Genomic DNA, 12,077 nt, shown 5'->3' with positions numbered 1-12,077 from the left:
TATAAGAATCTAAAATGTTTCTCATTTAAAATAAAGAAGGAGGCTGATTCATAGTGGAATAGGGAGCGGGAACATGGGAGGAATAGAGGAACTCTAGATAGGGCAGAGGTTGGAGGGGAAGGGAGGGGGCATGGGATAATTAATGATGGTGGAATGTGATGATCATAACTATCCAAAGTACATGTATGAACACACGAATTGGTATGAATATACTATGTATACAACCAGAGATATGAAAAAATGTGCTGTATATATAATAAGAATTGTAATGCATTCTACTGTCATATAAATAAAAAAATTTACAAAATAAAAGAAAAAATGAAAGTCTATAGTATTGAAATACTTTTAATGGTGCCTTTTAGTCCTCTACATCCTTTTAGTATTCATTAAGTGCTTTTATGGTAACAGCTTTGATATATAGCATGAAAGCTTCAAGCATTTTAACTGCATTACAGCATATTAAAAATGGTGAAAAAATTGCTGATAATTCCGCTTGTAAATAGATTTCAACTAGGATTCTGTGAACATATAGGCTAGCCTAGTTTTTATCAGCTTTTGTTATTTGCCAAGTAAGAATACAATCTGTTCTTAGTGTTATATTTAAACTTCTTTTTTTTTTTTTAAGGAGAGAGAGAGAGAGAGAGAGAGAGAGAGAGAGAGAGAGAGAGAGAGGGGGAGGGAGGGAGGGGGGGAGGGGGAGAGGGAGGGAGGGAGGGAGGGAGAGGGAGGGGGAATCTTTTTTGTAGATGGACACAACACAATGCCTTTATTTTTATGTGGTGCTGAGAATAGAACCCAGGTCCTGCCTGTGCTAAGCGAGCGCTCTACCACTGAGCCACAATCCCAGCCCATATTTAAACTTCTTTATTGAAGTAATTTTTTAGAATATTACCGAGTTCCTAAATCATTGAGTTATTCATGATGATTTGAATGACTTTTTATTTTTTGATAGACTATTATGGTCTCCTGATATTTTATGCCAACTTCTTTTATACTTATATTTCTTTTTGTCTCGTGTCTAATCAGTTTTGCTTTTTCCAGTACTGGGGATTAAGCTTAGGCTGTGGCATGTGTTAGGCAAGTGCTCTACTGTGAGCTACATACCTTGGCCTTTTTATATTTTTATTTTGAAACAGGGTCTTACTACATTTCCCAGGCCAGACTTGAACTTGAACTTCTCCTGCCTCAGCCTCCTTAGTAGGTGGGATTACAGGTGCCTGCCCCCCTTGATTCTGATTTTTGAGCTATGGATATTGGAGGATAGTTGATAGCATAAAATTGAGTAGTCTGAGGGAGCTTCAGATTTTTAAAAATCAAGATCTTAACTTTTTTAAAGCATATACTTTTCTACAAGAGCTATAAGCATGATAAAATATTGCCTTCTGTGAGCTTTTGACTCTGATTTTGTTTTATTTTAAGGTGTCTATTAAGAATATCGAAAGAGAGCTCATTTGCCCAGCATGCAAGGAGTTGTTTACCCACCCACTGATTCTCCCTTGTCAACATAGTATCTGTCATAAATGTGTAAAAGAACTCTTATTGACTCTTGATGATTCATTCAATGAAGTGGGATCAGACAACTCCAATCAGAGCAGTCCTCGACTTCGGCTTTCCTCCCCTAGCATGGATAAAATTGACAGAATTAGCAGACCAGGTATGTGGCAGAAACTTGGTTGGGGTTGGGGTGAGGTACTTTCATGTTTAGGAATAACTGTGGAAAGAAAATTGTTTTTATCATTTTAAATGTTAACTTTTTCCAGGTGGATAAACTAAAACTATAATTATAAGAGATTACTCCCAGTTAAAATATGAAAATGAATTCTTGTTTTTTGATATGCCCTTAAAGCATATATTGGATATTGAACACTATCTTTGTGATAAACCTCTTATTAACTGTGTCTATATTTAGGGGATATTCTGACCCTATGGTGTCTTTGATATGATAAAACAGTGGATTAGTGAGATACTTACCAGAGAAATATCCATATATGTAATACCCAAATAAATACTGCAGAATTAGAAATGGAACTACATAATGGCAAGTCCTAGAAAACTTTATTTATGGACAAATTATTTGATATCATTTGAGAATTTTCTTTAACCATTCTTAATCCATTTTAAAAATAAGAATTTTGAACATCACAAACAGCAGAATTCTGTAATAATATATAAAGTAGATCTGATTTAATATAAAGCACATATACGATTACCTTTATCATATTACCAACATGTAAATTGTTTCCTGTTGATGTAGTGTTACTTTTTCTTAGGTAGCTATTACAGGATTAACGTATTACAAAGTAATTTAAAAATCACTGGAGTTGCTGAAATTCTTCTTTTTTGGGGGTGGGTACTGGGGATTGAACTCAGGGGTATTCTACCACTGAGCCACATCCAGAGCTTTATTTTGTATTTTATTTAGAGAAAGGATCTCACTGAGTTCCTTAGTGCCTTGCTTGCTTTTGCTGAGACTGGCTTTGAACTCATAATCCTCCTGTCTTAGCCCCCCCAAGCTGGGATTTTGACTGGGATTACAGGCATGTGCCATTGTACCCAGCTAATGCTGAAATTCTTAGTACAAAAAATTCTTGGTACTGAGGTCTGAGGTGGGTAAAAAACATGTTCTTGGTAGTATTTAAATGGCCATAAATTTCAGATCTCAGAGCTTCAGCTCTGTCCAGTTTGAGCTTTGAGATTTTAAATTTAATCCTTCTGTCAGTTTCTTTCTCTTATAGTATTAGGAGTAACTTTTTAATAATGTAAACTTTTTTTTTTTTTCCCAGAGAAGGATGTCTTTCTCTAAGTCGCATATCTTAAAATTTTAGTTCACAAGCATAATAAACACAGAACAATTTTTCACTTTACCTTTTTGGTATAGAAATATTGTATAAATAGAAATATTGTATATATATATTGTAAAATATTATATTGTGCAATACAATATAGATGCATTTTCCTATTAGCTTAACCATTATAGGAAAACCAGCAGCCAGTTGATTCTAGACCTTCCTGTTGGAGACAGTGGGCCGTGGCTAGGATTAGAATGCTTGCCTTGTCAAAGAGGGCAGAAGCTGCTTGGCACCAAATGAATTTGTGGAATTGAGGGCACCAATTGTCAGATTTACTATTTTGTCACAAACCTGGTAATGGTTTTTAAGTGAAAACATTGGCAGTTAATTCAAATTATTTAAGAATATTGTGCCAGCTCAACATAGTGCAGGACTGCTAAAACATGTCTTTGTCTCTGACTCCTCCAGCTTTTGTAGGGCATCAATGTATGCAGTCTTTATTTTAAAGAATGTATGGGTGACCAATATTGCTAGTATTGTAGAGGGGGATTCTGCTTTGAACAGTGTGCTGAGCAAGTTCTGTCAAACTGCCTGATTTCTCTAGCACTGAAGTTCTTTGCCTTATTGAATACCAGCTGTATTCATTCAGTCAACAGATACTTTGAGTGCTCACTCTGGTTATCAGGTAAGACTAAATGCTGAAGAGGTAAATAAAATAGACCTATAGTTATGAAAAAGTGTATAATAACTAGCCTAGCATTCTACAAAGGTTCATAAAGGATACCAGATTTAGAGTATAATTCTTTGTCAAGCACACATACTGAGTAATTGAATAGATAAACTAGAGGACCCAAAGGGCGAGAATGCCTCAAATATGATAATCATTCCTGGAAGTTTTGTATCAATGAATATAAATTTTAGGATTGTCCTCCACATGATCACATGATCATTAGGTTTAAACCAATGGAACTCATTCTATTACAGATGTAATGTTACTTATCTTCTGTTTGGACATTTGCCTGTAGTATTTTTTTGGACAGATTTATGGATTCATGGTTCAGTAATATCACTGCCCACCTTTTTTTCTGACAGGGTTTTTCTTTGTTTTTATCAGTTATACATACTTGAGAAGGAAAACAGAAACATTATTCACAGGTATAAGAATGGGGAAGAATAGAACTCTAAAAGTTACTTTTGCCGTTGGTTTAATAAAGAATTAGATTTGTGCTGTCCCATGTAGTAGCCATTAGCAACATGCAACTGTTGAGTGATTGAAATGTGGTTAGTCTGAAGTGAGATGTGCTGTAAGTATAAAACGAATTTTAAAGACTTAGGGTAAAAAAACACTAAAATATTTATATTGATTACATTTTGAAATGACATTACTTTGAATAGAGTGAGTTAAATAACATGTTATCAAAATTAATTTCACTTGTTTCTTAACTTTTTTATGTGGCAACTGAAAAATTTAAAATCACATATATTTTAACTTTGGCTCCTGTATTTCATTTGGATAATGTTGCCTTAGACGTTTGATAGAGCTTTTTAGATAAAAGAGTTCCTTAAAAGGAGAGTAAAATTTGTGTGTATAACATAATTGCATATTATATAAAAAGAGCTATATTGTCTCATGCTTCTGATCATATATGTACAAGTTTTCTCTTTTTTAATTTTCCAGAAATAAAAAATGGAAAAATATATTCAGTGCTAATAATGTTTATTTACAGAAAAAGATACCCAGTTTTAGTAATATTTGGGTCAGTAAAAGACAAACTTGAGAATTTGATTTACCTTTTTTTCTAACAGTTACCAGAAATAGGATTGTTTAAAAACATAAATGTATAGAACAAAGTATAGGTCCCTTAAGCACTGCACCAACAATGATGAATTCTGAATTCCAATAACTTGAATGTTTAAATACCATGTGTACTGGGAAAAACACATTTTTTACTGTTAATTCAATAATTGTATTATGTACAGGACACAGTTACTGCTTTATCTTTTGTTAACAAGTTGTGAATCTTCTCTTTGAAATTAAATTCTAAATCCAGCTTTCTGTTCATTGTTCACAGCTTCACAACGGAGATCTTTGGGGTGGAGAGGTAGAAAATGCTTTATTGCTTTTGTGGCTGAAGGCAGTATAGTGTTAGATTTAGATTATGTTATCTTGTGTATATATAAGGTTATTTAACATCAGTGGTCAAGTCTTCAAAATTATGTAGAAAATGAACAAATTGTGCTGAAACGACTTAAAGGTCAACATGACTAAAATTTCAAGCAAGTTCTGATGTTTTGAAGGGGGGAACACTGATTATTAGTGCTTGCATTTTGTCAGTATGCATGTAACACATTTTTGAAGAAAATGATAAGTATTCCTCTTGCTTGTTCTTTTAAAAAATATATGGCACCTGAAAATTTCTTACATTTACTTAGTGGAACAAAGCTTAATATAGGAACATTGGGGAGCGTAAATAAGCCAGTACTTTCTCATGTATTGGAAATTTTGATTACTTTGTTGATTATTTTTGCAGTTAATAACAATTGTTGCTTTTTTATGAATATGATGTCTTTTTATGTTTAAAGTATTGGCATCAGTTTTAACACCTGAGATTTTACCCACTTGTAGTAGATAATGTACCCTCCTTTTTTTAGGCTTTCTGAAGTATTCTGTGTGAAAGATGGACCAACCTATCCAAAAAAAAAAAAAAAAAAATTTTTTTTTTTTTTTTTTTTTTTTTTTTTTTTTTTAACTCCAGTTGACCTTTAAAGTAAAACGGACTACTTTTCTTGTGTAATGCTGGTGGTACCCTCTTGCTCTTTGGAGAATAAGAAAGACCTGATATGTTATCCCTTTTCTGTTTTTCTTGCCTTCTTTTGCATCTGTTGTAAAGTTTTATAGCCATTCTTCAGTGAGGATTTAGTAAGTCTAAGACCATTTTAAATGTTGAAAATTAGTAACTAGAAGGAGAGAAATAGTTTTCCTAAAATAATTTTTTTCTTTGTTTTTTCTTTTTGTTTTGGTACTAGGGATTGACCTAGGGGAACTTTATCACTGAGCTATATCCCTAGTCCTTTTTTTAATTTTGAGACAGGATCTCACTAAATTGCTGGGGGTTTTGCTAAATTGCTGAGGCTGGCCTCAAACTTGTGATCCTCCTGCCTCTGCCTCCTTACTTGCTGGGATTATAGGTCACCACTGTACCTAGCTTAAAATAAGCTTATTTCTTATTACCTTTTTGATTCAGAAGGTAGCTGAGAAAAATAGTTTTTGCAAGTTGAAGAATTCTAATATAATATTCAAAGAGTAAAGGTAATCATGGACATCAGATGGTCAGAATATGCCAAAAGAAACATTAATGTGGCAGTGTAAGGTATCAGCTCATTGCCAGACACCAGAAGCCCAACATGAATGCCTGGTGTGGGGAGTGGTCGTATACCAGTTGTTGGCTAGGTGTAATAGTGAGGAACTTATATGCAGCCAGACTGTGGAAGAGGATGGTAACTAGCAGAAGTTTGGAACTTTTATTAATTGACTCTTTTTCTTTTGAAATACTTTATTTTCTCTTTGGTATTTAAATGGTAAAATATATGACTGAAAGTTGACTGTTTTGGAGAATTTTCTATAAATCAGTTTGCTTACATTTAATCAGTCTTTGAAGTGAAGATATACAGGGAAAAGAATAAATTTTGCAAGTTGATAGTATTAATATAATTTGCAAATATTGTGGTGCTACGAATTAACTATTGCTTGGCCTACATTACTTCCTTCCCATTGCAAGCCATCATTAGTTTTCTTTTTCATTATATCATGCAATAAAGCAATATTGTTCAGTAGAACTTTTTATGATAATGGAAATGTTCAGATTTGCACCATGCAATCTGGTAGCCGCTAGCCCCTAGTGCTCTTGAATATTCAAGCTGCAACTTGTGCAGCCAGAGAACTGAATTTTAAATTTTATTTAACTGAATTTAGATAGCCACATTGGTTAATTACTACTGTTGTAGATAGCATAGCTATAGAAAGTTGAAAGTTGACTGTATGACATTGTATTCTTAGTTCCACTCTTTTAATTTTTTCATTAGGTTTACCTCCCCAGAATATCCTTGAATCTGTCCTGCTTAATTTTTGCCCTAAACATATATTGCTTTTATCAAAACAGTGGTAGAAGTATAGGGCAGATGAAATAAAATGTAAGTTTTGCAGCATTCATGAGAAAAAATTGAGAGCTTTCAAGATCTATATAGAAAAATAGCCAACATTTCTATTCAAATAAGTTAGGTTAAAAATACTCATGCCTTGATTTAACATTTTGCCTGATTTAAGAAGTCCAGTGTGATGCTTTACCGTTTTTTTTTTTTTTTTTTTGACTGCAAAAGTAAGTTAACAGGTATACAGAAAAGGGATGAAACATTTTTTTTGAAATTTCTAAACACGAAAACCAAAAATCTGAGTATCACCAGTGTACATGTTAAAGCATGATTTTATTGTCATGATTTAATTTTGTTTTATCTCATTAATTGATCACAACCTTCATAAAACCAATAATAGCCTTTTTGTAAAAATAAAAACATTGACTATTGAGATAATTTATCCATTCATTTAAATTCCCATCACTTTGCTCATGTGTGGAAGCATGCAATTAATTGTGAATTTACATTTGTTAAAACTTGACCACTGCACTATACCTTTTTCAGAGTTGTTCAGTTTGTTTTTTAACTAAATGAAATTTTCATCAGCATGTGTTTTAAAAACAGCTTTGCTGCTTATTTCATTATATGCCTGCTGTGGTGTGAAACATCCTGGACTGAATTGCATGTTCTTATTATTATTATAAGAAAATAAATTTGGGTGGAAATTTCAAATTTTTATGATATATAAAATGCATATGTTTTCATATGCATTAAAGTTAAAAGATCACTAGAGATATTAAAATATTCTGCATGTTTGTTTTATAAGTAGATTTGGGGGCCTAATGCCATTTTAGCATGGTATTAAGTCACTTCAAATAAGTATTATTGTGGGCTGATTGTTATATTTAACTATAGTGCTCTCATGCCAGGCATCAAGAGAGTGAGCATAATCATGTGCAAAGGCAGTATTAATGTAGACATTAAATTCGATAGACTGAGTTTAACCATTCATTTTTGGTATTAGATACATTGTAGTCTATAAAAGGATGCTGTAAATTATGAAGTTTATGTTTATATTAAGTGAGTTATTTTGTGGTCAATCAGGGTTACGTACTTTAAAGAATAGGCTTTTAAATGAGAGGAGGGAATGTGGTGTGCATGCACCGATGTTCAGTGGACAACTGGATTTATGGGACCTAATTGGCGGTGAGAACTGTCATTGTTTGATTTCTTGATTTTTTAAAAAATCAGGATGATAATATTAAACAAAATATGGTGTTTTATATTATAAAATTATTTGTAATATAACCCTCATATTTATAACAGATAAGTAATTTAATGATTCTTTGTTTCAGGTTATAAGAAGATAATAAATGGTTGGTTCCTCTTAAAGTTACTAAATTCTAGGTCTATGAATGAGTTTTTTACTCTTCTATAGATTGCACTCACTTAACCTAATGATCTTGCCTACTGATTTTTTCTAGATAAAACAATACTATAGTGGGAAACCTTCTATTGTAGTGGTTCCTAAATTTTTGTGATCATATATTCCTTTGAGAATAAAATAAAATTACAGATTGTTCATATAAAATATGTATAAATAAATAGATGGGTGGAAAACTTTGTGCATGGTATCAAAGAGTTTGTGGATCTGCCTGGAGATTTTCCATGGGCCTTAGCTTAAAGACCTGTGCTCTTTTTTGCATCCACCCATTTCCTCTCAGTCAGCCAAGACTGTGTTCATTTAAATGCCTTTGGATATAGTATATAAAAGTAACTATATAAATGTCAATTATGTAATTTCAAAAGATCCTCCTCCCATGTAGTATTGTATTATATGTTTTATCTTTATACCTGTATTTGTTTTAATATGGGTTTTATATGGGATTTACTGTATTTTCCTTTTCTCTTTGATCTGATAGCTATTTAAAAAGTTGAGCTTGTATTTTTCATATCAAATAAAAATAGTTTTTAGAAAAGAATGCAAATCAACTCAAATGGAACCGTTTGGGGTATTATGCTTTTGGAATAGATTTGTAGATACATCTTTCTAAAACATGACTCCTCTTTTCTTCATTTCAATCATTTTGCTACTGATGTAACTAAACAAGGATTCACTAATTATACAGGCTGGAAGCGCAATTCATTGACCCCTAAGACAACTACTTTCCCTTGCCCTGGCTGTGAACATAATGTGGATCTTGGAGAACGAGGAATCAATGGTCTGTTTAGAAATTTCACTTTGGAAACTATTGTCGAGAGATACCGGCAGGCAGCTAGGGCAGCCACAGCCATTATGTGTGACCTTTGTAAACCACCACCTCAAGAATCCACCAAAAGTTGCATGGACTGTAGTGCAAGCTACTGCAATGAATGCTTCAAAATTTATCATCCTTGGGGAACTGTAAAAGCTCAGCATGAGTATGTGGGCCCCACCACTAACTTTAGACCCAAGGTAAGTTAGAATGTTATAAAATATTTAATGTTATAAATTTAATGTTATAAAATATTATTATGAGGACTGGGATTGTGGTGCAGTGGTCAAGCACTTGCCTGGCATGTGTGAGGCCTTGGGTTCGATCCTCAGCACCACATATAAATAAATGAAGTAAAAAAGCCATTGGCAACCAAAAAATATTAAAGAAAAAAAAGGTTGAGTCTGGAACTTGACAGAAAGAAAGTAACATTAAAAGGAATAGTATAAGAATCTAAGACCCAGTCCTCTTATTTGGAGTTATGTAGTATGAGGCTAAAAATCTCCCTCTTAGAAGGCCAACCTTTAGATAAACTTGGGTTTCATTCTATTAGAATCCAGTGTAATCCAGTACAATAAGTGAATCTTCATACTGATAACTCTGAGTAATAGGGGAAAGATATCTCTCTGATTGGAAAGTTTTAGGAAGCTTTTATGCTTTAGTGTGATAAACTCAAAATTGCCCATAAGATTCGGTTTGGAAACACATTTTTTTCTGATATTTTTAGTTAGCTTAAATTGTACTATGAGTAAAGGGCAATTGCAGCTTGATATTCTCAATATTCTGAAGTTTATAATATCTCAGGTAGAATATTCATTTCTTAAACATTCTGGATGATTTGTTTAGTAATGCTCACAAGAACCTTGTGATTTATCATATGTTCTGCTATGTGACTATATGACTGAAAAGCAGAATGGTTTTTGGATATCTTCATTTTCTGATTTATATAGATTTAAAAAAACCTTTAATTTGATTTTTTTTTTGGGGGGGGATACCTGGGATTGAACTCAGGGACACTCTACCACTGAGCCATATCCCCAGCCCTATTTTGTATTTTATTTAGAGACATGGTCTCACTGAGTTGCTTAGTGTCTTGCTTTTGCTGAGGCTGGCTTTGAACATGTGATCCTCTTGCCTCAGCTTTTTAAGCTGCTGGGATTACAGGAGTGTGCCACCACATCCAGCTATAATTGATTGTTTTAAAAAACTTCTTACAGCATAGTAACTTGTAAGAATATGAAAGTATAATTACATTCTTAAGTGTAAGGCCTTCAATTTGTGTTAAAAAAGGGAAAATATCCAAAGTTATATGGAAACTATGAATTGTTTCTTTTTCTTTTTTTAAAGAGAGAGAGAATTTTTTAATATTTATTTTTTAGTTCTCGGCAGACACAACATCTTTGTTTGTATGTGATGCTGAGGATCGAACTCGGGCCGCACACACACATGCCAGGCGAGCGTACTACCACTTGAGCCACATCCCCAACCCCTGAACTGTTTCTTAAATAGTGTAGGACTGGTAGAGTAAAGCAATAACAATCCACATTTTGAATGACTCTTCTCAAACTTTCTCATTTGGCAATAGATTTATTAAATAGCTTTTTGTGTTCTTTATCTCATTTTAAACACTCAAGGTCATTGATTTTTAAAGATTTTTGAGTTCAACCTGGTGTTTTAATATTTCTTTTAAAAAATTAATTAAATCAGTTAATCTATTCTATCATAAAAGGACCTATGATTATTAAATTAATTATATTTAGCTTGAGTTTTTGTGAGTTAAGGATTTCATTGTTTTGAGCATAAACTACATTTACCAATATGCTGAAAGATTGATAAGTACCAGAGAAATATAAGTAAGGTTATATTGAAAAAAAGTATTTTTTCCCTTAGTAAGTGTATAATTTAATATAGTATAATTCTAAAAGGGGATCCCTTGTGCTATAGAATATTTGCATTTAACTTTCAGGGTTTTTTTCCTATATTTTTAGTTATAAATGGACACAATACCTTTATTTTATATGTGGTGCTGAGGATTGAATCCAATGCCCCACACATGCTAGCTACCACTGAGCCACAACCCCAGTCCCAACTTTCAGGAGAAAGCCAAACTTTGCATTTTACTTCATGTGTAATGATTTTTGAGAATGTAGGAATTTGAATATTCTGAAAAGCTTTGAGATATTTTCTACTGTTTTTTCTCCTGAATCTATATCAGTATTAACGTTTTCCATATTGTACTTTTTTATTTAACTTATAAGTTATCGGACCAATTTTCGTTTGCTAAAATCCAGTCTGTTGGAACCATAAACAACTTTTTAATTTTATTTACATACTAAAAATACCCCCTTGTTTGAAATGAAAACAATTATTTTACATAAAATTTCAAAAGTATCTACAATGATAAATTACAAAATAAATAAAAATGTAGAAATGTGTTGAAAAACACAGTTGGTCAGTGTGATTGTAATTGGTTTATAAAAGCTAACACACTGGAAGATTACATCATAATGTGTTCCAAGATTCTCTGAGCAATAGACTCTTTATAGGAGTGGTCAGGCTATAGATTCTCATAAGTTGTTCTGGTGTCTTATAGAAATATCCATCAAGAATTGCCTCGTCTGTGTGGTTGGAGGGCCTTTCAAGCTTGGTTAATCTTTCTGCTAGGAGTGAAACTTTCATTTTCTTATCACCACATTTAAGAGAAAAAAAATCTCTATATTTAAACTGAAAAATGGTAATTTCAATACAGAAATTTTTTATTAATATTTTTGTTCACTAAGTGAATATTTACTGATTTTATAACACAAATGTTTATATTTTGGGACTTCATTAGATTATTGAAACCTAGATGCTTAATCATATTTTATTCCTACTCAATTATAGATTTTAATGTGCCCTTAAT

The 12,077-nt window shown here is 32.7% G+C and overlaps 1 protein-coding gene across 3 annotated transcripts in view; it reads left to right on the top strand.

Moving 5' to 3' along the window:
* The window catches only part of TRIM36 (tripartite motif containing 36), a 39,371-nt gene that overhangs the window by 1,992 nt on the left and 25,302 nt on the right, over positions 1-12,077 (top strand). The window contains exons 2-5 of one of the 3 annotated variants that reach the window (XM_081299341.1): positions 1,420-1,654; positions 3,394-3,474; positions 4,862-4,891; positions 9,050-9,375. In XM_081299341.1, coding sequence (XP_081155467.1) covers positions 1,420-1,654; positions 3,394-3,474; positions 4,862-4,891; positions 9,050-9,375 — 672 coding nt within the window. The remainder of the gene's footprint in view (positions 1-1,419; positions 1,655-3,393; positions 3,475-4,861; positions 4,892-9,049; positions 9,376-12,077) is intronic. The other 2 variants (XM_081299342.1, XM_081299343.1) reach the window with 2 other exon arrangements.

This window comes from Spermophilus citellus, assembly GCF_964194105.1.
Source record: "Spermophilus citellus genome assembly, chromosome: 1".
In the NCBI taxonomy this organism is placed as follows: domain Eukaryota; kingdom Metazoa; phylum Chordata; class Mammalia; order Rodentia; family Sciuridae; genus Spermophilus; species Spermophilus citellus.
The sequence above is the reverse complement of the archived record's forward strand: the minus strand, read 5'-3'. Positions and strand labels throughout refer to the sequence as shown.